The following is a 24,538-nucleotide window of genomic DNA, read 5'->3' as shown; positions in this document are numbered from 1 at the left end:
CACAAAAATATAGGTTAAAAAAATCCTAAACCAAACAGTAAATGTTGAAGTTTTTGAAAAGATTATATTATAAAGAAGGAAAAGACCTCATAAAACTGCAGCAACCACTCAATAGATATCGTAAACTACTTTCTTTCAGTGTTCACTCTTGCCCACAGTTAAAACAGGTCAAAAACTTCCTGCAAATGAAATAGTGTCCAAAAAAGGAATCTACAAAAAGTGTCACTCAAATAATCATCAAACAATTTTCACCAATACAAAAGCAGCACCTTGGCACTGACTTGTTATCACCAGTCAGTGCCATGTCCACCATGAAAAACAGTCATGGAACATGATAATGCATTCTCTCACAGTCTCGAGCATAAGAATAAAGCAGTGCTGGTCCCAATGGGGACCTATTTCGTTTCAAGCTTATTCTGGAGGCCTCACTGCATAATACATTTTGCTTAATGCTATCGCACTGCTTTTGTATTGTTGAATATTGTTTGAAGATTATTTGACTGACACTTTTTGTAGAAGCCTTTTCTTGGATATTATTTCATTTGCATGAGGTTTTTGACCTGTGATTACTGTTTTTAACTGTAGGCAAGAGTGAACACTGAAAAATAGTAGTTCATGATATCCATTGAGAGGTTGCCACAGTTTTATGAGGTCTTTTCCTCCTTTATAATAGAATCTTTTCAAGAACTTCAATAATCAGTGTATCTTTGCGAAAAGTAAATATGTTATTTATAGGGGATTCTTCTACCCATTTTGACTCCACATGGGATATGAAAAGATTGGGCCAAGAGGGAGCCATCCGTGTTCTGTGGCCATACCAGAAATTTATAAATAGAATTCACCAGTGAACAAAAATAATTTCTATTTAATATCTACAGTATTAGATGCACAAAAGAAAATATGTAGGTACTCAATATGGTTTAGGACAAATATCCAAAAACATTTGTCACTGATAACTTCATCCTGAGGAATGCTAATATACAGAAAATTGATACCCAATGATTTGCATATTATTTTCATTTATGTTATGTATCTTCTAGGAAGGACAGAAACTGTATAGAATCCCAAATAAGAGGGCATCTGAATAAAAAGTGGTTTCAAAAAATAGCCACAAAATCAGATAATACTTCCAGCAAATTTGTAAATATGATACAATGTGTGGGTTGATTTCTCAAAAAATGTTATGAACTGCTAGCAAGGTGTAAAGTACAGGAACAGTGAAATATAACATGCTGAAATTTTTATTCAACAGTTTTCTTGATGTCACTGAATTTAATTAGACCTTTTAATTTACCAGTAGTATCTGAATTTAATTTTTATAACAATATGAATAATCGCTCTACCCCTTTATCAGTGGGCTTAACAATAGATTTATTATTTTTTTTCCAAGAAGGTAAGGCATGTTTTTCTCTGTTCAGATTATATTGTGAAATAATTGTTTATTTTCAAGAACAGATACATTTTTAAAATATATTAAAAGTAGTAACAACAAGTTTAGGGGTACAGAGTGGTTATTATGTGGATTTCTTTCATACCAAAAATACTACTAGACTTTATTAATGAGTTGAAAAAAATAATTTTATTTGCAAAGTTCAAGTAAAACTCTCCAAGTCCACCCTGAATAGAAATGGAATGACATTTTATTGGAACAAATGATAGGATTCTTAGTTGTCGTAGGATGTGTAGACAAATTCACAATGACTACTTTTGAGTTTGTGGTGATGGATGAGTCCTTGATTATCTGAAGGAACTGGTGGAGTACCACCTCCTCCAGCTGTAAGTATCCTGTCTCAATGGTTTAAAAAAAAAAAAAAAGAAGGGAGGACTGTTAAGTTTTTTCCTGATCTGATGATGACTGTTAAAAATGAAGATACTTTATTCAATTTCTGAGAAACATCCTTCATCCACTGGATATTTTGGGTCATCCTCCTCTTGGTCTAGGGCTGCTTTCATGCCCCCTTCTGCAACATTCATCTGTACTATGAAGGAGAGGTTGAAATTGGAGCTCATTAGGACTAGCTCTGAGCATAGGTCCTTCACCTGGAAGGCTGCTTCTGCTTTCTGAGATCACAGAACCTTCTCTGGTGCCACCTTCTGCAGCAGACAGGTTTATGGTTTTAACCACCTCCACAAAATTTGGTATGAGCCATTGGTGGTAATTGATGAGACCTAGAAAGGCTGTTATTTGTTTCTTTGAGGTGGGCCCACTCCGATGATGGCTTCTGTCTTCATCTTCTGTGTTTGCACTTGGCCTCTTCTAAAGACGTACCGTAGTTTAGATATTATAGGAGCCAGAGGGATAGCTCAGGATGTGGCAGTTTTAAGGACTTGAACTAGTAAAAGAGATCTGTTGCTTTTTTTGCCCACTCCGCTTTTATAATCTTTCATAAATGTGTATTCATGAATCTTTATCAATCACTTAGATAACTTTAAGTAGTCCCAATGAGTGTGTTGCACTAATAAGGTTAACATTAAAACAAAAGAATAGCCATACTGGGTCAGACCAATGGTCCATCTAGCCTAGTATCCTGCTTCCAGGTATGGTCAATCCAGGTCACAAGTACCTGGCAGCAACCCAATTAGTAGCAACATTTCATGTTATTAATCCCAGGGCAAACAGTGGCTTCCCCATGTCTGTCTCAATAGCAGACTGTGGATTTTCCTCCAAGAACTTGTCCAAACCTTTTTTTAATCCACTACTTTAACCATCGTTACCACATCCTACTACTACTACTACTACTTATCATTTCTATAGCGCTACAAGGCATACGCAGCGCTTGAGTTCCAGAGCATAACTATTCTTCAAGTGAAAAGTATTTCCTCCTATTTGTTTTAAAATTATTTCCATGTAGTTTCATTGAGTGTCCCCTGGTTTTTGTACTTTTTGAAAGAGTGAAAAATTGATTCCCTTCTTACCCATTCTACACCACTCAGGATTTTGAAGATCTCAATCATATCCCCCCTCAGCCATTACTTTCCCAAGATGAAGAGGCCTATTCCTCCTGTTGAAGGCGTTTCATCCCCTTTATCATTGTGGTCACTCTTCTTTGCCATCTGGATCCATTTCTGTAGGACAAGTTAATCCTGTCCTGGACTTTTAGCCCCACTTCTATTAGGGAAATCATGTATGCAATGTTTTAAAACAAGAACTGAATCAGCCTTTCCTGAGAGAATGTGAAGTGCCTAACAAAATTTGAATTGGATTGCCTATAATAAGCTCCACAATTTGAGATGAAGAAGCATTTCTGTCTCTTTTTTTTTTTTTTTTTAAATATGTAGAACCTAGTCATACAATACTAGGGTCTATTTTTTTTGCCTTCAAACAGGAAAAAAAAAAAGCAGTTAACCTTATATGCTTCTAATAAGGAGGAGGTGATATCTTGTTACAAACCAAATATAAAATGATAGCTGTTAAATTTTCAAAGATATGCAGTTATGTGTATAGATACAACATTGTGTGACTAAGGGTACACACAAACATTGAGAAGGTCATTCAACATTTTCTTGGTTTTGAAGATCTCCCTTAGCCCCTCCAACCAACACAGATCTAACTGCACAACACTTCAGATCACTAAAATGATGTGTTAAATGCTCATGTGTTAAGCATTCATTTGAATGAACTTAATGTCCAAGTCCTTTCATAGAGCATTTGTTAGTTTGGGCACCTAAATATAGTAGGAATGCATGTCACTTACAGTATTCTGTAATTTACACACATGAGTGGGAGCCATGTCCACACTCTGCCCTTCTGTATGCCCCATTGTAAATACACACTATTAAACGAGTATTTGCAGAATAGTACTTATTGTACTGGGATATACGTGCATGAGTGCACACCTAAATGACTGCTTCTTGGAGCAACTGGTCCAGGAACCAACTAGAGGGGGAAGCCATTTTAGATCTAGTTATTTGTGGAATGCAGGGTATAGTATGAGAAGTAATGATGTTGGATCTGGTGGGAAACAGTGATCATAACGTGATCAAGTTTGAGCTAATATCTGGAGTGAAGCCACAAAGGAAATCAACTGCAGCAGCATTTACATTTTCTAATGCTGGCTATGATAAAATGAGGAAAATTGTTAAAAAATAAGCTGAAAAGATCAGCTGCAAAGGTTAGATCATTAAATCAGGCATGAACATTGTTTAAAAATAACTAAATACAAATTACAATTCGAATGCAGATCAGGCAATCAACACTCTAATACAAAAAAGGATCTGCTGCTGGTAAATGACAGAAATTACCTCCTACGGAGGTTATCTTTGTATTAGCAGGAAAAAAGGCCTCAAAGAGCTTCCAGGTCATCAATAGATCTTCGGAAGCTACACCGGGTCTCAAGACCCTACTTTCATCCTTGGCCAAAAACCTGCTTTAAATTGTTAAATTAACACAAATTGATCGTGGATACAATGTATATATATGTATTCCACCTTCATAGACAGTTCAATCGGTTATATGTTACTTAGTAACTCACTTATCTTTATAGTGAGAACTCTCAAATCCGCGTGTTGTACTGTTTCCCTCTCTTCTTTCTATTATTTATGTGTTAAGCCGACGGTGGCCAGCGTTTCACACGGCTGCTTCAGGGCTTCAAGTTCACATTCTAGAGAAAGAGGAAAAAACAAGTAACCTAAACTGTACTGAGAATTTCTTCAAACTAAAAACAATATCAAACATACTGTAAGACAGGTCAGCACTGCTTCTCCACGCTCTTCTGTCGACTAACTGCCGACTGGCGGTGGCTGATATATAGCTTTTATGACGTCAGACGCTCTGAAATCGAATAACGAATCAGAGGGTTTAGAAGAAATGACTCCACTCATATCTGTGGTTTAGACCAATCGGATCCAAAGTATGAAGTTTAAACATCCACTTCTGTTCTTGTTGAAGCAATATTCTTTGATAATCATCTCCTCTTCTGTTCCGATGGATAGATTGAACCACTACACATCGTAACTGTTCAAAAGAATGTTGAAAATCATTACAGTGTTTAGCTAGCGGCAAACCAATTCTGTTTATTTGAATTGTCTCTTATGTTCTCTTAGACGTGTTGCTAACATCCTAGACGTCTGGCCCACGTATATTTTATTACATGGGCACCTTAGACAATAAATTACAAAACTTGATTTGCAGTTTGTTTGTTGTTTCAACATATACTTTTTGCCATCAAATGGATTCACAAAAATAGAGGTCTCTTCCATGACGGAACAAAGATCACATTCACCACATTTACGGTGGCCCATCGTGTTATTTCGTGCTTTGACAAAAGGTGTTAGGCTCGGTAAGGCTGCTGAACATAGATGTTCTTTCAAATTCAGTTTTCTACTATATGCAAGTCTTAACCTAGTTTTACTAAAACGTGGTATCGTGCTAATCAGAGTCCAATGTTTTCTCAAGATCTTAGCTACTTCAGGAGAATCCACATTGTATTGTGTGACATATATCATACACTCTTCCATATCATCTGTCACTGCTGGTCTAGGAAGTAATAGTAATTCTCTACTGTTCCATCTCGCTCTCTTATACGCTTTCCGTAATATGTAATCCGTATAACCTCGTGCTGCTAGTATCTCTGCGAGCTTCTTTGATTGTATTTTAAATTCCTTATCATCGGAACAAATTCGCCGATGTCTCAAAAATTGAGAAAACGGTAGATTATTTTTCAAAGTACTTGGATGACAGTTCCGATAATTTAAGAATGTGTTCCGGTCTGTGGATTTATGGAAAACTGTAGTATCAATCACTCCTTCCCTATTGAAGATTAATACATCTAAAATGAAATCTGTTTCGAATCCATTTGTAATGTAAATTTAATACGTGGATGGCAACTGTTCAAAACTGATACAAACTGTAATAAAAGATGTTCCTCTCCGGTCCATAGTAAAAAAAAATATCATCTATGAATCGGATCCATAAAGCAACAAACCTGTATAGATCCGCTGTGTATACAAACTTTTGCTCAAAGGCTCTCATGTATAAATTCGCTATTGACTGAGCCATGGTCACTCCCATCGCGACTCCTGACACTTGCTGGAATAATTTATCATCAAATAAGAAAAATATTTTTTTCATTGCCACTTTCGCAAGTGCTAAAATGAAAGATGTGGGAACTCTACTGGGTTCTCGCTCATTCAAAAACACTTCCATCACTTCCAGTGCTTCATCTTATGGTATAACCATATATAATGAGGAAACATCAAGTGTTGCCATAATCATTCCACTCATCCTATTATTATAGCTTTCTAATAATTGTAAAAAAATGAGTGGTATCCTTTATATAAGACGCTCCATTTTTCACAAAGGGTTGTAAAAAGCAGTCCACAAACATCGAAAGTGGTTCCAATAATGACCCCCTGTTAGATATTATTGGTCTTCCTGGGGGATCTATAAGTCTTTTATGGATTTTTGGCAGAGTATAAAAAACTGGTATTTTCGGGTTCCTGATGTTTAAAAAATGAAATTCTTTCTGTGTTAATGTTCCTTATGCATATGCTTCACTTGTTAATCTAAAAATCTGTTCCTGCAGTCGGGATGTTGGATCTTCTGTTAATGGAATATAATCTGTTTCCACTCCTAGTTGTCTCATAATCTCTGCTATGTAATGAGAGCGATCCTGAATAACAATAGCCCCTCCCTTATCTGCTCTCCTTATTATTATATCTTTATTGTTTTTCAAGGATTCCAGGGCCTCACTTTCCTTCTTAGTAAGGTTCCAACGGAACTTTTTACGAGGAGATTGTTCTATCTTCTCGAAATCTTGAAGCACTAATATTTGAAATGCTGACAAAACAGGGTCCAACGGACCAGGGGGGGGTCCATTTAGATTCTCTCTTTATGTAAGATGTATCAATTCTTTGTTCATCATTTTCTGTGAAAAATAATTTCAATTGTAATTTTCTAAGAAATTTTTCTAATTCAACTCTTAATTGAAAGGGATCCAAGGTGCTCACAGGAACAAAGGATAAACCTTTCGATAATAATCTACACTCATCTACAGATAATGTGTGAGTGGATAAATTCACCACAACAGATTCTTCTACTGTGGACGGGAACGAGTAGTCGGGCGCTGTTGAGCCGACGTTAGTTTCAAGTGCTCTCCTGTTTTCCCGCCTCTCTTCATTCTGTTTCCTTGACCTCTGCCACGTCTCCCTCTGCCTCTTCCTAAAAAAGGCCGTTCAGTGCTGGATGAACTTTCCTCAGAAAGCTCTCTTTCATCATCTTCAAAGGGCGCAGAGATGTTTTCAATTGTTTTATCTAACCAGGGATAAATGTTTTTCTCATAATCTTTCATATCTCTGGTATTTTTTGATTTTCAATTTTTGCAGATCTGATCTAAACTGATCTATCTTATACTTCAAATCATCATGTTGTCGTTGAAATATTTCTAATGTTTCTTTCCCCTTCAATCCTTCTATCAACACTTCTGATTCTGCTCTAATGGTTGACGTAATTTCTGTAGTTTTGTATATGATGAGGACCATTAGATCCAGCGAACATTTGTTTAATATCCCTGCCCACTTCCGCACAAGAAGAGGGACCACATCCGCCGTTCTCCAATCCCACGGAACCTCCCCCGTCTCCAAGGATTTATTAAACAAATCTTCTTCAATTATACCTTAGAATATTTTCATGCCAGTTCTAATGCAATCAAAAATGTATTTAAGAGAATATAGTAACACAGTAAATATGACAGATTAAAACAGCGTGGCCCATCAAGTCTGCCCAATAAAGGAGTCACAACCTTAACTGTTGCTGAGTGCAGCTTAACAACCTCTTAAATGCAGAAAGGGAATTTTCTTTAAAAGCTTGAAATATGTGCTTAAACTTGCTTGCATGCGCTCTGTATGCACACAAATTAATCAGACCTGAGCTGAGGGGTTCCCAGGGGCAGGGTTTCCACTTATGCATTTGTTCTATGAAATAGGCTCGTGTGTGTGAAATAAACTGGGAAATTTGTGCATACTGAATCTGAGGTTTTAAATGTGTTTACTTTCCATGGGGCAGCTTTCAAAAGGTGAGCATGTGAATACTTTCTCTTAGAAAACAGTCATAATTTCTATGCATACCTGCTGCAGAAGTTAGGTGACCTGTTACCATTAACACACAAAGGCTAAGTACAGTTTAGGAATGTTTTTCAGACTACAAAACCAATTTTCTTGTTGAAAAAGAGAATTTTAATTTAGAGCACATGAATTTTTCATATATCCTTATATCTACACAGCCAAGAGGAGAAATAAATGATGTGGAGCTAGATGAACTGCACAGTTAGCAGCACTTTCATAATATCAGATGTTTCTAGCAGGGGCTTTGTGAGATGTGAGATTTGGAGTTTGAGAGGAGGGAGAGCCAGATCCCTCAGTTGCTTTGGGTGAATAAGCAAAACCAAGTGACCATCCTCATTTTGGTTTAGTTCTGAGCAGTGGCTTAGCTACGTGGGGCCTGAGGGGGCCTGGGCCCCCGTAGATTTCAGTGGGGACCCCCCTCCCGGCGAACCCTCCCCTGCCGCCTACCTTCCGTTTTGCTGGCGGGGGACCTCTCCCGTAGAACGCAGCGGCACTGGCAGAGAAAAGTCTTCTTCCTTGCACGCTGACGTCGTGCAGGACGTCAGACTCAGAGAACAGTTCTGTTCTCTGAGTCTGACGTCCTGTGCAGGACGTCAGCATGCAAGGAAGAAGACCTTTCTCTGCCAGTGCCGCTGCGTTCTACGGGAGAGAACGTCGGCTGGCGGGGAGTGGGGTCCCCGCCAGCAAAACGGAAGGTAGACGGCGGCGGGGGAGGGTTCGCGGCGGGAGGGGGGCCGGCAGAGACGGGGGGCGACAATGGCGGCGGCAGGGGGGGGCTAAAATGTGCCCCCTCCCCTCGAGCTGTGGACCCCCCTCCCACGCAAGTCTGGCTACGCCCCTGGTTCTGAGGGATCTGTCTAAAACCTAAATTGTTCTTGCTTGTCTCTTCTACTAGTCTTTCTCTCTTTGCTTGTCCTTATCCTCCTTCACATGGTTTCTTTCCCTTTCTAGTTCCATCTAATCTCTTGCTCCATTATCCCCTTTTTTCCATCCTTGCCAGCATGCAGCCGTCTCTCTTTCTCCACCTCCTCCTTATCTCACTTGACTCCTCTCACTCCATTCCTCAGCTACCTCACTGCCCACCTCGTCTTCTACTACTACTACTAATCATTTCTATAGTGCTACTAGAAGTACGCATCACAGCGCTGTACACATTATATACAGGTACTTTCTCTGTCCCTAGGGGGCTCACATTCTAATTTTTTTTTGTACCTGGGACAATGGAGGGTTAAATGACTTGCCCAGGGTCGCAAGGAGCTGCAGTGTGAATTGAGCCCCAGGTTGCCAGGATCAAAGCCCGCTGCACTAATTATTAGGCTACTCCTCCACTCCCACTTCTATCATTTTTAAACTCACTCTTTCTTGTTCTCTTCTGCTTTCTACATACAGCCAGCAGGAAGTTACAAGAAGCACCCAGAAGTGGCAATTTATGCCAATATGATATGTTTATATTTTACCCTTTAAATATACTTGCTCAACCTGTTAACTCAAAAAAACATTTCCACTGATACTTAACCTGCAGGAGTCAGTAGCTTTCTTTTTTTTTTTAAGTTGGTTTGGGTTGGTTGGTTTTTAAATGTCAACTGCCGCAGGTATATATACAGCTGACTATTCAGATACTTAATCAGGCACCAGCGATGTTCATACTGGTACCCAATTGAGTAACTTGATAGCCTTTTTGCTAACTTTATCGGGGCAGTTACTTGATTAGTAGATTGACTATTGATGCTATCAGGCTGTGCCCCTGGACCACCCCAGCATGCTCAGATACCACTGAGGCAGGCTGTCCAGATTTTTAATGTCATTATCCAGATAATGTTACTGAAAATTGGATTGGACCTAGTGAGTGGGACTTATCAGGTAGGAACAGTTTCTATCATATCACGTTTTTTCAGATTTCCTGGATTCATTTTAGGGATCCCACAGCCACAATAAACACGAATGATAAATAGCCTGAAATACACTCCTAACAGCAATATCATGACCCTCCCTTTGCATACACTTATACATGTTATGTTTTCTATATTGTAAAGCCTTTCTGTTGGAGAAATGTCTTTTTTCAGTAAAACTTATTTCTTTAACTAATGTTTTTCTAAGAAAGCATTAACCATGTCCCCGAGGGAACTGCAGTCTACCACCTCTGGACTGTTGCTGCAGTAGTTAGGCCAATTTTAGGGTAGGTATATAAATGTAGGAGGAAAATCCTAGGACTTAGCACATGAATGCTCATGGAACCATAGCCCAGGAGAGGCCTGTTCAGATTGAGCATTTAATAAAGTCTTTCTATGGAAAACAGCTTGCATATAAAGTAGGCATGCTAAAAGATAGAGCCTGTTTTTATGTGGACCTTGCATAGGTGTGGAATTTGTGATATGCACATAGAGTACATGTATAAATTTATGCATGAGGACTTGTGCAGTGCTGGGCCAGCTCTGAGTTATCTGTTTATAAAAGCACATAGACACCTATGTTGCCTTTACAAAATAGGCTTAAAATAGCACAATTTTCCAACATTGACATAGGTTCACTGTTTTAATATTATTCCCAACACAACCAGGAATGTTTACTTTTGAGTTTATACTGCACTGAAGATCAAACTTGTTAGGTTTTTATTGTCCTGTTTTATTATGGAATTGATTTCATTCATGTTCAGCTTCTCACTCCCCTAATGTAATTCTATTCTTCTATTCTCTGCTCTATTACACCATGAGGCATATTTTCAAAGCACTTAGCCTTCCAAAGTTCCATAGGTTTCTATGGAACTTTGGAAGGCTAAGTGTTTTGAAAATATGCCTCCATGTCTTCTTTCCTTTGACTGTCTTATGTTTTCAGTTTATTTTCTATTCTACTTTCACCCTGACTTCAGTTTCCTTTTTCTGTATCTCAGATTTTCACCATGCCTCCTTTTTTTCTAGCTAGTCTTTTATATCTCCCAAGTCCTCCTTCAGGTTTGTGTATGCCATGCATCAAGACTGGGAGATACATGTAGTGGTGTGTCTCTTCCCAAGTTTGTTGCTTCATTTTCATCTTCCCCTCCGCTATTTTACTTTTTTTCCATTTCTCTTTGCTAATTTAGGCTTCTCCTTCTCTATCTCACTTTGTCTTCTTCTGTTTCATTCTCACTTTCATAAGTTTCTTAACTCTGACCTTCACTTATTCTCTTCATCTTTACAAACTTTTCTTTTCCATCTCACCCGCCATTCAGGGCCAATTTGACATACGGGAGCCCAAGGCAGAAATTGAGGAGAGAGTCCAGTGCCTACCCCACAGGCTGTACCCCCTTCAACTTCAGGCAGGTGTGCAGCCCCATGTGGTATTGAGGCCCATGGAGTCCCTAAAGCTGGCCCTGCCTCCATCCTCAGCTTTGGGCCTCTTCTACTTTCTGGTATTTGAAATAGCATACTATGGGTAATGTAGAGAGAGGGACAGTCTGCACCATTCTTTTTGTTTTCTGTATTGCTGCTCCTGCCTGACTTGGGGCCCTGTTTCCTAAGCCGAGTTATAGGCCTGTTAGCATTTTTAACACGTGTTAACCATATACGCACCTACAGTATCCCTGTAGGCGTCTACATGGTTAGCGCATGCTCTAATTGTAGGCACGTTAAAAATGCTAACATGCCTTAGCATTTTTCATTGTTTGATGGATAGGGTGCAGTGGAAGAGAGTTTTCTAGATCAGGGAGGAGGTGTGTTGAATAGAGAAGAGGAACAGTGTATGCTTGAAAGGGAAGATATGTGGGCAGCAGAGATATAGAGGTGAGGTTAGAGAGCTTTCCAGTGCTGCAGGAATTCAAAAACTTGTGTAGTTTGATATTTTCTGAAGCTGGATGAAGCTAGGAGGTGGGGCGGGGATAGGAATGGAGCATATATACAAACTTCAACTGTAACCTTCCTATTCTGACCAGAACAAGACTGTCTGGGGGAATTAGGGTTCTAATTCCATCTCTAGAAATTTAGATACAATGTACCTTTTAAAATGTATACAAATGATATATTTATATAAACTGGTTGTAAATTGTTAGAAGTGAAAAAGCCTCAGACGCTTCTACCACAGCCAAGATTTAATATGGTATGTAGGTAAGAGTATTGTCCATGTACTGTACTTTGAACATATGTATAGCTATCTTAACTTGCATGCTACCTTTTGAAGTTATCCCTAAGTGACCATTTCTTTTTATTGAAAATATAAGTGTTCATCAGTTTTCTCTTCTTTTTTAAGTTTGAACAGTTTGAAAGCACTATTGGATTTAAGCTACCAAACCATAGAGCTGCGAAGCGTTTATGGAAAGTATGTGTTGAACATCACACATTTTTCAGGTATGGTTTTGAGGATTTTTTTTTGGGGGGGGGGGGGGGATTTAAAACAATTATGGTTAGTAAGAAGAAATTGATATGAAGGAAAGTGTCACTCTAGACGTAGGGTAAACATAGGTCAACTATATATTGAGGAAGAGAGATGAGCACAGAAAATACTTGGGCTCACTGTTGGATTTTTGAGGGGATACTTTTTTTTTTAATCTTTTTTGGTTCATTTCAGAAATTAATGCACGTAAAATTTAACAAGTGTATTTTAATGTGCATAAATTTTATTTATTTATTTATTTTTGTTACATTTGTACCCCGCGCTTTCCCACTCATGGCAGGCTCAATGCGGCTTACATGGGGCAATGGAGGGTTAAGTGACTTGCCTGTGCATGAAGTGGGAATCAAACTCAGTTCCTCAGTTCCCCAGGACCAAAGTCCACCACCCTAACCACTAGGCCACTCCTCCACATGGTTTCTTCTAAAGAGTGACTTGGTAGAAAGGAGCATGATGGTTAAAACAATGTTAAATCCAATTTAACTTCATGTGCATTAATTTGAAGGCTTTGTGTGGGTAGAGTTGATTTAGAGCATGTTCTCGACATGTAATATTTTCCCTACTGGAAACGGAATGTACATGTTGGAAAATAGAATGGTATTTAATGGATCAGAAACCAAGAGATGCATTTAACCCTTAAGCTTAGCTGTTGAGGCTTAATGAAATATTAAACGTGTCTGTACCTTATCAGAAAGCCTTGTAACTAAAGACTTCTTCAGAACTGCTTAAAAGGACTTTGTGTACTGGATAAGCTGTAATCTATGGCAAAAGTTTTCAGCTGAGTGTTGAGGTACTTTTCCACTTTAAAAATAGGAGAATCTGCTTTTTTGTTCTCTCAAATCTTGGTGAGGAAAATTGGATTTAACATTGTTTTAACCATCATGCTCCTTTCTACCAAGTCACTCTTTAGAAGAAACCATGCAGGAACCTTTTGGCCCCATGATCAAACATGATGGCCATTAGATTTTTTAAACAGTGGGTGTAATGCAATAAAAAAATTATATATCATCTTCACAATATGTATAGTCAATAATGCTGAATATACTTACATACTTCTAACTACCAGTAGCTGTACAGATAGCTGTGATATTTAGCCCTGTGCATATAGTTATGCAGATTCATTTAAGATATCATTTTCACTTTCCCAGATTGAACCATTTGGCTATAAAAATAGTACCTGAATATCACCGCTGTCTACCGAGATGGGTGAAATGCCCATGCTCTGCCCCAGCACTATATGGATAAGTGTCCAGGCATTTAGAGGGATTTTTGCAGCACTATCCATGTTGTGCAGCTGCACTGTTAAAATTATAAGTCCCTTTGACCGTCAGGCCCTGTCATTTCATGTAAAGTGAGATCTTTCCTTTTCCTAACACAACGTGACCATCTCTGGGAAAATGTGACTAAAGCAGCAGATCTAAAATGTTGAAAATGACCAGTTTTTCATGTCATGGATCCATAGCCAGTTTGAACGTCTGTAACTTTTTTTTTTTTCCCACATAAAATGTTGGGGTTTGGACTGTTGTATTTCAAATTGTTTGCTCTAACAGAATTCATTAAAATCTAATTTTTTTTGTTTCTAGTGACTTTAGTCACCTTTTCCCAGAGATGGTCACACCTATAAACAACGTTCAGAGATCACGCCTCAGCAGTCTGTTTTTATCAACAGCTATTGCACTCACATCTAAATGTTTTCACATCTACTGTGCCAACTCTTAGCTTTGAATGCCTTCAAATGAATTTTTCAAAGTAAGGGCCATTTCAGGCATGTAGGCCCTGGTGTTTCTCAAGCCAAGTCCTGGAATACTCCCTATCAAGTCTGGCTTTCAGGATATCCATAAGGAATCAAATTTATTTCATGCCTATACATAGTGAATATCCTGACTGGCTATGGGGTACTCCAGTACTTATGTGAGAAACATTGCCCTACATTACTGTTTTCTTTTAGTTCTTTCTAGCTTCATTTGCCACGGTTCATCAGTCTTTTAGCACAAGTTTATGCCCTTTAGTTTTATTCACTTTATTTGCTTTGCCAGTGGTGTCTCTAACCACTGTACAGTTTCATTGTCTAGAGTACAATTTGTCTGGAAATTGGGTAGACCCTGCTGTTGGCGTTCAACAACACCTGTGCTTGTCGTTCTATTAAATTCATTAGATTTCCATGCTGATGAGCAGCCCTGAGCTAACTATTAGCTTAGGTGTTTTCCACAATACCTTGTGCTGGAGGGAAACCATGGGGGAGGCAGTAAGCTATGTAAATAGATGGACGGAGTTTCTGCCAGTATTAGCTCAGCTTCTGTTGTATGTAAATGTTATCTATCCCCTTGAAGACAGACTCAAAATCGGTTTATCTTCCTCCATCAGGTTGTACTCTTTCCCCTCACTTAACTATTTCTTCCCTAATCTTGTATTTGTGTCTGTGTTTGAACATTGCAGGCTCCTGTTACCAGAAGCACCCCCTAAAAAGTTCCTTACTCTCGGGTCCAAATTCCGCTACAGTGGTAGAACACAAGCCCAGACGAGAAGAGCCAGTGCACTGATAGATCGTCCTGCACCTTACTTTGAACGTTCTTCAAGCAAGCGTTACACTATGTCCCGCAGCTTAGATGGTGGTAAGAGAACCTATTACTAATCATGGCAGTTTGATCACAATCCTAGCAAGGAATCTGATGGATGCAGAAAACACCTGTAATGTCAGATCTTTGATTGTCAGCCACGGGCCCTGTTTACTAAGGTGCGTTAGGGTTGGGGTTTTTTTTTTGTTACATTTGTACCCCACACTTTCCACTCATGGCAGGCTTACATATTATATACAGGTACTTATTTGTACCTGGGGCAATGGAGGGTTAAGTGACTTGCCCAGAGTCACAAGGAGCTGCCAGTACCTGAAGTGGGAATCGAACTCAGTTCCTCAGGACCAGAGTCCACCACCCTAACCACTAGGCCACTCCTCCACTCAGCGTGCTATAGGGATATTATAGGTGCATACATGGTTAATGCGTGTTAAAAACGCTAACGCACCTATAATACTGCTTAGTAAACAGGGCCCCAAGTGAGGCTGAAAAGTAGTATGTATGCCTAAGACTCCATTTTTATTACAAATATCTTAAGCATGCCATGTCTCTAATATCCAGGGCTTTTGAGTACCGGCACCTTTTCCATTGACTACTAAAATTGACCTATGGACCTCAAGTTTTAATGAAAGAACTCAGGCTCTACACACCAACTCTACCTTGTCATAGATTCTGTGACTGGTTGCAAGGGGCCTGGCTATTGTGGGATGAGTCCCTCAGTGATCACCCCACCCCTGAAGGGTGGCCTAGCATTTGAGTACCCGGCACCTTTTTTGCTAGAAAAAATGCACTGCTAATAACCTTACTGAAAGTGCAATAAAAGCACAGTGAACAAATGCCTTTTGTGAGATTACTAGCATGAGGTTAGGCTTGGAGAGAGCCATTTGCTATGAAATACTTTAAAACAAAGCTCAAAATTTCAGACAGATTTTGTTTGCGGATTGGAACACACAAAAATGAAATCTTAGGTGTAAAAAAAAAAAAGCAACTCCAAAACACCTGTGTATCTTAGGAAAAGTGAATAAATATGCTTTTAAATGAGATCTTAGGCTAGTTCCCAGTCAAAATCAAAATCCATGATTAAATGCATTGTAGTCTGCATAAATGTTATTTCTTATTGGAAATAGGTGCCATTCTTTTTATGTCACAAACATCTTGAGTTTAGCAGAAGCCTATTAAGTATGTTCCTGTCACAGTGGTTGCTTAGAAATGGTATCTTATACTTCAATCGCCATACCAGCTAATTAAAAAAAAATCATTTACTCATCCTAATTCCATATGAACAAACAGGAAAAGAAAATGGGGAACAAATAGGAAATCTGAAAGAAAACATGTAACAAAAGAAGTACATTTAAGAGAATGCTGGAGAAGTTAGAAAGTAGTTGCCTATAAAGAGAAATAAACTCCCATTCTCTTTAGCTTGGACGCGGGGGTCCGATGTTCAAAGGCAGCTATTAAATATGGCTGTCTAGGTAAAACTTACCGAGTCGCAAAAAGTGACCGATGCACAAACGGGATCTCGTGCAACTGAGATGCATGGATTCCCCTTTGTTTATTGGTCGCATTTGACAGCTACAATGCCAGCCAAGCCCGATCTGACAACCCCCCCCCCCCCCCCTCCTCAGACCTAAAACTTCCCTGAATTCTTTACTTCGGTCTTACAGGAGAAGATACAAGAGATCTATCTGTGCCACAAATGGTTTTAAAGGGTGATGATACAGAGGAACTGAAAGAAATCTCAGTGAACCTGGAAATGTAATGTCTGTGATGTTTATTTATTTATTTATTGCACTTGTATCCCCACATTTTGCCACCTATTTGCAGGCTCAATGTGGCTTACAGAGACCTCTTATGGCATCACCATTCCAGGGTAAAAGATACAGTTGGTTTTACAAAGAGATCAAGGATAGCAGAGAAGAACTAAGCAGACAGTTATAGAAGGCAGCATTCAGAGTAGGGGTGGAGTGGTGAAGTGTTATGCTTAAGCTATGGATTCTCGTGGTAGGCCTTGTTGAAGAGAGAGGTTTTTAGAGATTTACGAAAGTCCATGATTTCGTTAATTGTTTTCAAATTTATTGGTAGTGCGTTCCACAGCTGCATGCTCATGTAGGAAAAGCTGGTGACGTGTTAGTTTGTATTTTAATCCTTTGCAGCTGGGGAAGTGTAGATTAAGAAATGTGCGGGCAGATCTTTTAGCATTTCTGGGAGGTAGGTCAACTAGATCTAGCATGTAAGTCGGGGCATCTCCATAGATGATTTTATGAACAATCGTGCGGATCTTGAATGTGGTTCGTTCTTTAAGTGGGAGCCAGTGTAGTTTCTCTCTTAAGGGTTTTGCACTTTCATATTTTGTTTTTCCAAATATGAGTCTGGCTGTGGTATTCTGGGCTGTTTGAAATTTCTTGACGTTTTGTTCTTTACAGCCAGCGTAGAGTACGTTGCAATAGTCCAGGTGGCTTAATACCATTGACTGTACCAGGTTGCGAAAGATGGATCTTGGGAAGAAAGGTTTACTCTTTTAAGTTTCCACATGGAGTGGAACATCTTCTTAGTTGTATTCTTCACGTGGTTATTCAGTGTGAGATTCTGATCAAGGGTGACTCCAAGAATTTTCAGTGTATTTGAGACGGGAAGGGAAACCTTCGGTATGGTTATGGTAGTGAATTTATTTGTATTACGTTGTGAGGTGAGTATAAGGCATTGTGTTTTTTCTGCATTAAGTTTTAGCTGAAATGCATCCGCCCAGGAGTGCATTATTTGGAAGCTTTGGTTGATCTTGTTGGAGATTTCCTTTGGATCATGTTTAAACGGGATGTATATTGTGACATCATCTGCATATATGTATGGGTTGAGGTTTTGGTTGGCTAGTAGCTTGGCTAAGGGTATCATCATTAAGTTGAAGAGGGTTGGCGAGATGGGGGATCCTTGGGGAACTCCGCATTCAGGTGTCCATGGGGCTGATATAGCCTCGTTGGTTGTTACTTGGTATGATCTTGAGGTCAGGAATCCTCTGAACCAGTTAAGAACGTTACCTCCAATTCCAAAGTATTCTAGGATATGTAGTAATATTCCATGGTTGACCATATCGAAGGCACTGGACATGTCGAATTGTAAAAGAAGTATGTTGTTGCCAGTTGCGATTGCTTGTTTAAATTTGTTCATTAAGGTCACTAGTACTGTTTCAGTGCAGTGGTTCGACCGAAATCCTGATTGAAATTCGTGAAGAATTGAGTATTTATTTAGGTAATTAGTGAGCTGTTTCATCACTATGCCCTCTATAAGTTTGGTTATCAGTGGGATAGATGCTACTGGACGGTAATTGGTTAAGTCATTTGTACTTTTCTTTGCGTCTTTGGGTAGGGGGTGAGTAAAATGCTTCCTTTATCCGTTGTGAAGAGACTATTTTGTAGCATGTAGTTCAGGTGGTTCGTGAGGTCTGTTTTGAGTTGTTGAGCGGCGGATCTTATAAGGCTACTAGGGCAGATGTTTGTTTGTTTCATTTGTACCCTGCGCTTTCCCACTCATGGTAGGCTCAATGCAGCTTACATGGGGCAATGGAGGGTTAAGTGACTTGCCCAAAGTCACAAGGAGCTGCCTGTGCCTGAAGTGGGAATCGAACTCAGTTCCTCAGTTCCCCAGGACCAAAGTCCACCACCCTAACCACTAGGCTACTCTAGTTTGCGACTTGGTGTATCTATTCAGCGATTGGGAGATGTTATCTATCGAGATTGCGTCAAAGTTGGTCCATGATTGGTCTGCTGGATGTTCCCCAGGTATGGGATCTAGACACTCAAGGAGGTTTACATAGTCAGTTGTGTTGTTAGGTATCATGAGTCGTAGCTTTATAATTTTCTCCTTGAAGCAGTTCGCAAGATTGTTTGCTGATGGGATGTCTATGTTGTTAGAAGTAACTGGGGTGGTATTTAGAAGTTTGTTTACCAGCTGGAAGAGTTTATGTGTATCTTTGTAGTCTGGTCCGATTTTAGTTTTATATCTTTTGGCTTGTCTGATGGTGTATTTGTATTTTCTTTGTAGTTGTTTCCAGTCGTTGAGTGCGGAATCTTTTTTTTTTCTTATTCCATGCTCGTTCTAATCTTCTGACTATTGTTTTTAATTCTTTCAGTTCTTCATTAAGTATTGAGTTCTTTCTGTGTGAGGTTCTGGTTTGAAGTGGTGCTATGTTGTCTAATATGATTCTGCATCTGTTGTCCCATTCAAGGAGAAATTGGGGTGAGTCTGTTGGTGCTGTCCATTCGTTGTTACAGAATTGTTGCCAAAATATTAGCGGGTCTATTTTGCCTCTCGTGGTTATGTGGCAGCGGCCAAAAAAGCAAACGGGGGTGCTAGGAATTATTAGGAAAGAGATGGCAATAAAACCAAGAATACTATAATGCCCCATAGCACTGCATGGTGTTGACCTCACCTCGAGTATTGCATTCAATTCTGGTTGCCATATCTCAAATATACTTCGAGATTAGAAAAGGTTCAAAAGAAGAAAGATCGAATGATAAAAGGGATGGAACTCCTCTCATAAGAGGAAAAGCTAAAAAGGTTAGGACTCTACAACTTGGAAAAGACAGGCTGAGGGGAACTATGATTAAGGTCTACAAAATCCTGAGTGGTATAGAAAGAGTAGAAGTGAACTCTTTTTCAAAAAATAGACTAAGGGACACTTAATGAAGTTACATGGAAATACTTTTAAAGCAAATAGGAGGAAATATTTTTTCACTCAGCAAATAGTTAAGCTCTGAAATTTGTTGCCAGAGGATGTGGTAAAGTTCCTAGAGGAAAAGTCCATACTCTATTGAGATAGACATAGGGAAAGCTACTGCTTGCCCTGGGATTGGTAGCCATGGAATGTTGCTACTATTTGGGTTTCTTCCAGGTGCTTGTGTCCTACATTGGCCACTGCTGGAAACAGGATACTGGACTAGATGAACCATTTGTCTGACCCAGTATGGCTGTTCTTATACATTCTGTCTGCTTAGTGTTCAAACTCAGAAACGTACATTAGGGATCCCTCAAGGCACTATACTAGCGTCTCAACTGTTTTTTGCTTCACTTGCTACATTTATACAAAGCCTTGGCCTCAGTGGCCAGTTGTTTTGCAGATGACATCCTTTTGATCTACACTACCAATCTGATCCTTCCTGATCTTACTTCACTGTATTTCTTGCCTTTCTAAGATTGTTCTTTGGCTCTCTCAACATGGGGTGGTTCTGAATCCTTCCAAATATAAGGCTGTTTTAGGTAGTGTGATGTACCCCATTACCAAAAATCATGATCACCATTAAACGAAATAACTGCTCTATTCCCCTCCATGATTGCATAATAGTTTTAGGATTTAAGATCAACAACTATCTCACTTCCAATTTTCAATTCTTCATATTATGATATCAGACGGATCCATCCCATTAAATCTTCCTTCAGACTTTCTGATTAGAAAACTCTGGCATACAGTTTTCATTCGTGGTAGACTCTATTATTGTATTGCCCTTTATCATGGTCTTCTCCAACATTCCACTCATTAACTGAAGCTTATGCAGAATGCTACCACAAGACTTCGTGTTATTTGGATTTCTTTGCTTAGTCTTTTCTCTAGACATTGTATTTATTCTGCAGATGTTTAATGTTATTGTATATCAAGAACTAAGCTTTTGTATGGGAATTTGCACAAAAGAAGGCAGAAAACATGATTGATACCGATCATATTTCGAGCTGTGTGTTGATATGGAGTGGAATGGGTAGATGTGAATCACTTGTTTACTCTTTCCACAAATACTAGGACTGGGGGGCACACAATGAAGCTACAAATAGTAAATTTGAAACGAATCAGAGAAACGTTTTCTTCACTCAACGTGTAATTAAACTCTGGAATTTGTTGCCAGAGAATGTAGTAAAAGCAGTTAGCAGGGTTTAGAAAAGGTTTGGATGGCTTCCTAAAGGAAAAGTCCATAGACCATTATTAAAATGGACTTAGGGAAAATCCACTGCTTATTTCTAGGATAAGCAGCATAAAATGTATTGAGCTTTTTTTGGGATCTTGCCAGGTACTTGTGACCTGGATTGGCCACTGTTAGAAACAGGATGCTGGGCTTGATGGACCTTCAGTCTGTCCTAGTATGGCAATAAGTATGCACTTATGATATCAGGGAGGTGTCTTAGAGGGTCCCCCCTCCAAACTTAGTTGTGTTTCCATATTAAAAACTTGAAAGGCATTTTTCTAATTGTAGGGTCCCTCTTGTAGATCATGTATCCTAAGTATAATCATAGGGATATACTTTCATTAGTGTGGGTTTGGTTTGTGAAGGCAATTCAAAATATTAGTGTGTGCAAAATCGATTTAATGTTCATTAACCTGTGAATTAATATGTGTACAATTTATTTCTGTACATTAAGAAGTTCTAACCCAGATTCAATAAGTTTTGTGTGTGAAACAACCTGAAAATGTAATGGAATCTGGGAGACAGGGGAAGCCAAAGTTTCCAAAAATGGAACACACATTTCTAACGGTTCAGTATGTTTAATACATGCTATCAGTGTTTTGTTTTCCAGACTGATTTAGGGTTGTATGACCCTATTGTTGCATGACCAGGGCAGCCACACCCTTGAAGATGATGGGAGTGAGTAAAAAGTGTTTAAAATAAATTCAATTGGATGCAATGGGAGCCATGTGAAGGCAGCACTGCTACAACCCAGACATACTACAACCCAGACTTATTATAGCCTCAAGTGGGAGTAGATACATTCAAGTCTGAGGGTTTCCTGGTCTGAATAATAAAAAAAAAAAGTTAATGTATTTAGATAAACCATGAGAAGGGCATAAGAACATAAGAATAGCCATACTGGGTCAGACCAGTGGTCCATCTAGCCCAGTGTCCTGTTTCCAAAAGTGGCCAATCCAGGTCACAAGTACTTGGCAGAAACCCAGATAGAAGCAACATTCTGTGCTACCAATCCCAGGGCAAGCAGTGGCTTCCCCATGTCTGTCTTAATAGCTGACTATGGACTTTTCTTTCAGGAACTTATCCAAACATTTTTTAACCCAGACACACTAACTGCTGTTATCACATCCTCTGACAACGAGTTCGAGAGCTTAACTATTCATTGAGTGAAAAATATTTCCTCCTAATTGAAAGTATTTCCATGTAATTTCATTGAGTGCCCCCTGGTCTTTGTACGTTTTGAAAAAGTGAAAAATCTATTCACTTTTACCTGTTCTACAAACTCAGGATTTTATAGACCTCAATCATATCCCTCCAAAAACCGTCTCTTTTCCAAGCTAAAGAGCCCTAACCTCTTTAGTCTGTCCTCATATGAGAGGAGTTCCATCCCCTTTATCATTTTGGTTGCTCTTCTTTGAACCTTTGCTAATTCCGCTATATATATATTTTTTGAGGTACAGTGACCAGAACTGAATGTAGTACTCAAAGTGAGATCGCACCATGGAGTGATACAGAGGCATTATAGTATTCTTGGTCTTATTTACCATCCCTTTCCTAATAATTTCTAGTATCCTGTTTGCTTTTATGGCCGCTGCCGCACACTGGGCAGAAGATTTCAGTATATTGTCTGCAATGACACCTAGATCTTTTTCTTGGGTGCTGACCCCCAAGGTGGACCCTAGCATTAGCATGTGAAGAAACAGTGTGTTTTAAGCCTGCAAAGTGTATTAGATATTTTCCTGTTTTAATTATGTCCTGAAGTGTATTTCTCCTATTCGAATAGCAGGTGGTGTTTCTTTGCTATAAAGCTGTTATAGGGAACTGAATGTTCTTTTTCTTTGACACAAGCAGGAAGCAAGCAGCAGTATATTTTTTAAAAGTTGTTGACTGGGCTCTGATTGGCCTGGAATTTGAAATTATGCAGCAATTGTTGTTGGCTGTTGCTTCAGTCTTAGCCTGGGAGAAAAGAGACAGATCACTTTGTTGAGGCTTGGTGAATTATATGTCCTGATCTCCCCAGGTACTTTCTTGGAAATATGCAAATGTTTAATTGGTGTTATAATTGATCCGTATTTGTTACCTGTTATTGTTTGCTATTTGCACTATTTTGTTCCACTGTTCAATATTTTTAGGAGAATAAACATAATTGTTTGTTTGTTTGCCCTGCTTGTCTGGACTGATAAAGAGTCCTAGTGGCTTGTGTGTTGGGTCTGTGAGTGCTTTCTGGGAACTGTGGGACCACTGGGAGTGTGGCCCCAGTAACCTAGAAATTAACTGGGGATAATATGAGAGTGGGAGACTCTCCCAGAGGCAGTTGTGACTCAGGTGGTGGGAAGAGGGTGCTAGTGTAGAGCACAAGCAGCAGGTTCAGGCTGACCTGAGCTGTGCTGGGGATAGACCCTCTAAGTAGCTGCAGGGTAACCCAGGCGGGTGACACAGGGCAATTCTATAAAGTATGTGCTAACAATTACCTGCCAGTTATGCATGCAAATCATTAGAATAATGACACACAAGTGATATTAAGGAGATACTCACATATCTTATGTAACACATTTTACAGGTAGGCGTGCAAAAAAAGACAGAATCTGGGTGGAACTCTGTTTACACATGCAGCTTACAGAACAAGAACATAAGAATAGCCATCCTGGGTCAGACCAATGGTCCGTCTAGCCCAGTATCCTGTAAACACTGGCCAATCCAGGTCACAAGTACTTGGCAGAAACCCAAATAGTAATATTCCAGAATCCCAAAGAGTAGCAAGGTTCTGTAATCCCAAAGATTAGCAACATTCCATGCTACCATTCCCTGGACAAGCAGTGACTTCCCCATGTCTATGTCAATAGCAGACTATGGACTTTTCCTCCGGGAACTTGCTCAGACCTTTTCTTACTGTCACTTTTAAACCAACTCTCTGCGCCGTGTGTGTTTTTGCTGTTAAAAGAAATATTCTATAACAGAAAGTAGGCGTCTATGTTCCTTTATAGAGTAAGTTACTACAAGGTGCCCAGTTACAGAGCTATCCCCTTATTAGAATGCTGTTGAGGTTTCTCCCCCCCTCCCCCCCCCCCCCCCCCCCAGTATTTATTCCAACAGCTGAAATGTACTTCAGTGAATTTAGCTCACCAAGTGCAGCATTTAACTTGAGACTGCTTGTTGCAAAACCAATAAAAAATGTATAGGTTTTGTTCACAATCAAAGAAAACAGATTATAATAATATAAACTTAATTATGTAACTCTAAGTCTATGAAATGCTAAGTTTTGTAAATTGTTTCAGTGGATGATATGTGTCTGTCTTACTGACCAGTTCTCTATCTGATCTCTGAATCAGGGCAACATATAGCTGTTTATTATGTTGTGGAAATAGCTGGCGTTAGCCTACTTTCCTGTAGTAAATCTGGCTTTATAATAACATGATTTTGTCTGTGCTCTCCTGCCTGAGCGTGTGTGTATGCTCTGCTTGCCCTCCCCCTTGCCCCAGTTGCATTCAAATTTGAGCTGCATATAGCTGAAGGTGACTCTTCTCCCATCTTTTGCTTTTCATGTTCCCACAGAATAACTTCTTGTTTTTGTTCCCTATAAGCAACCAGTTGAATTGACAC

General features: G+C 39.4%; 1 protein-coding gene across 9 annotated transcripts in view; it reads left to right on the top strand.

The window, feature by feature from the left end:
- EPB41L3 (erythrocyte membrane protein band 4.1 like 3) overlaps window positions 1–24,538 on the top strand; it is a 529,614-nt gene that overhangs the window by 447,059 nt on the left and 58,017 nt on the right. For all 9 annotated transcript variants that reach the window (XM_030213128.1, XM_030213154.1, XM_030213135.1 and 6 more), the window contains 2 exons: window positions 12,280–12,377; window positions 14,857–15,032. In XM_030213128.1, coding sequence (XP_030068988.1) covers window positions 12,280–12,377; window positions 14,857–15,032 — 274 coding nt within the window. The remainder of the gene's footprint in view (window positions 1–12,279; window positions 12,378–14,856; window positions 15,033–24,538) is intronic.

Source organism: Microcaecilia unicolor, chromosome 1 (genome assembly GCF_901765095.1).
Source record: "Microcaecilia unicolor chromosome 1, aMicUni1.1, whole genome shotgun sequence".
NCBI lineage: Eukaryota > Metazoa > Chordata > Amphibia > Gymnophiona > Siphonopidae > Microcaecilia > Microcaecilia unicolor.
This window is presented reverse-complemented; position numbering and strand designations above follow the sequence as displayed.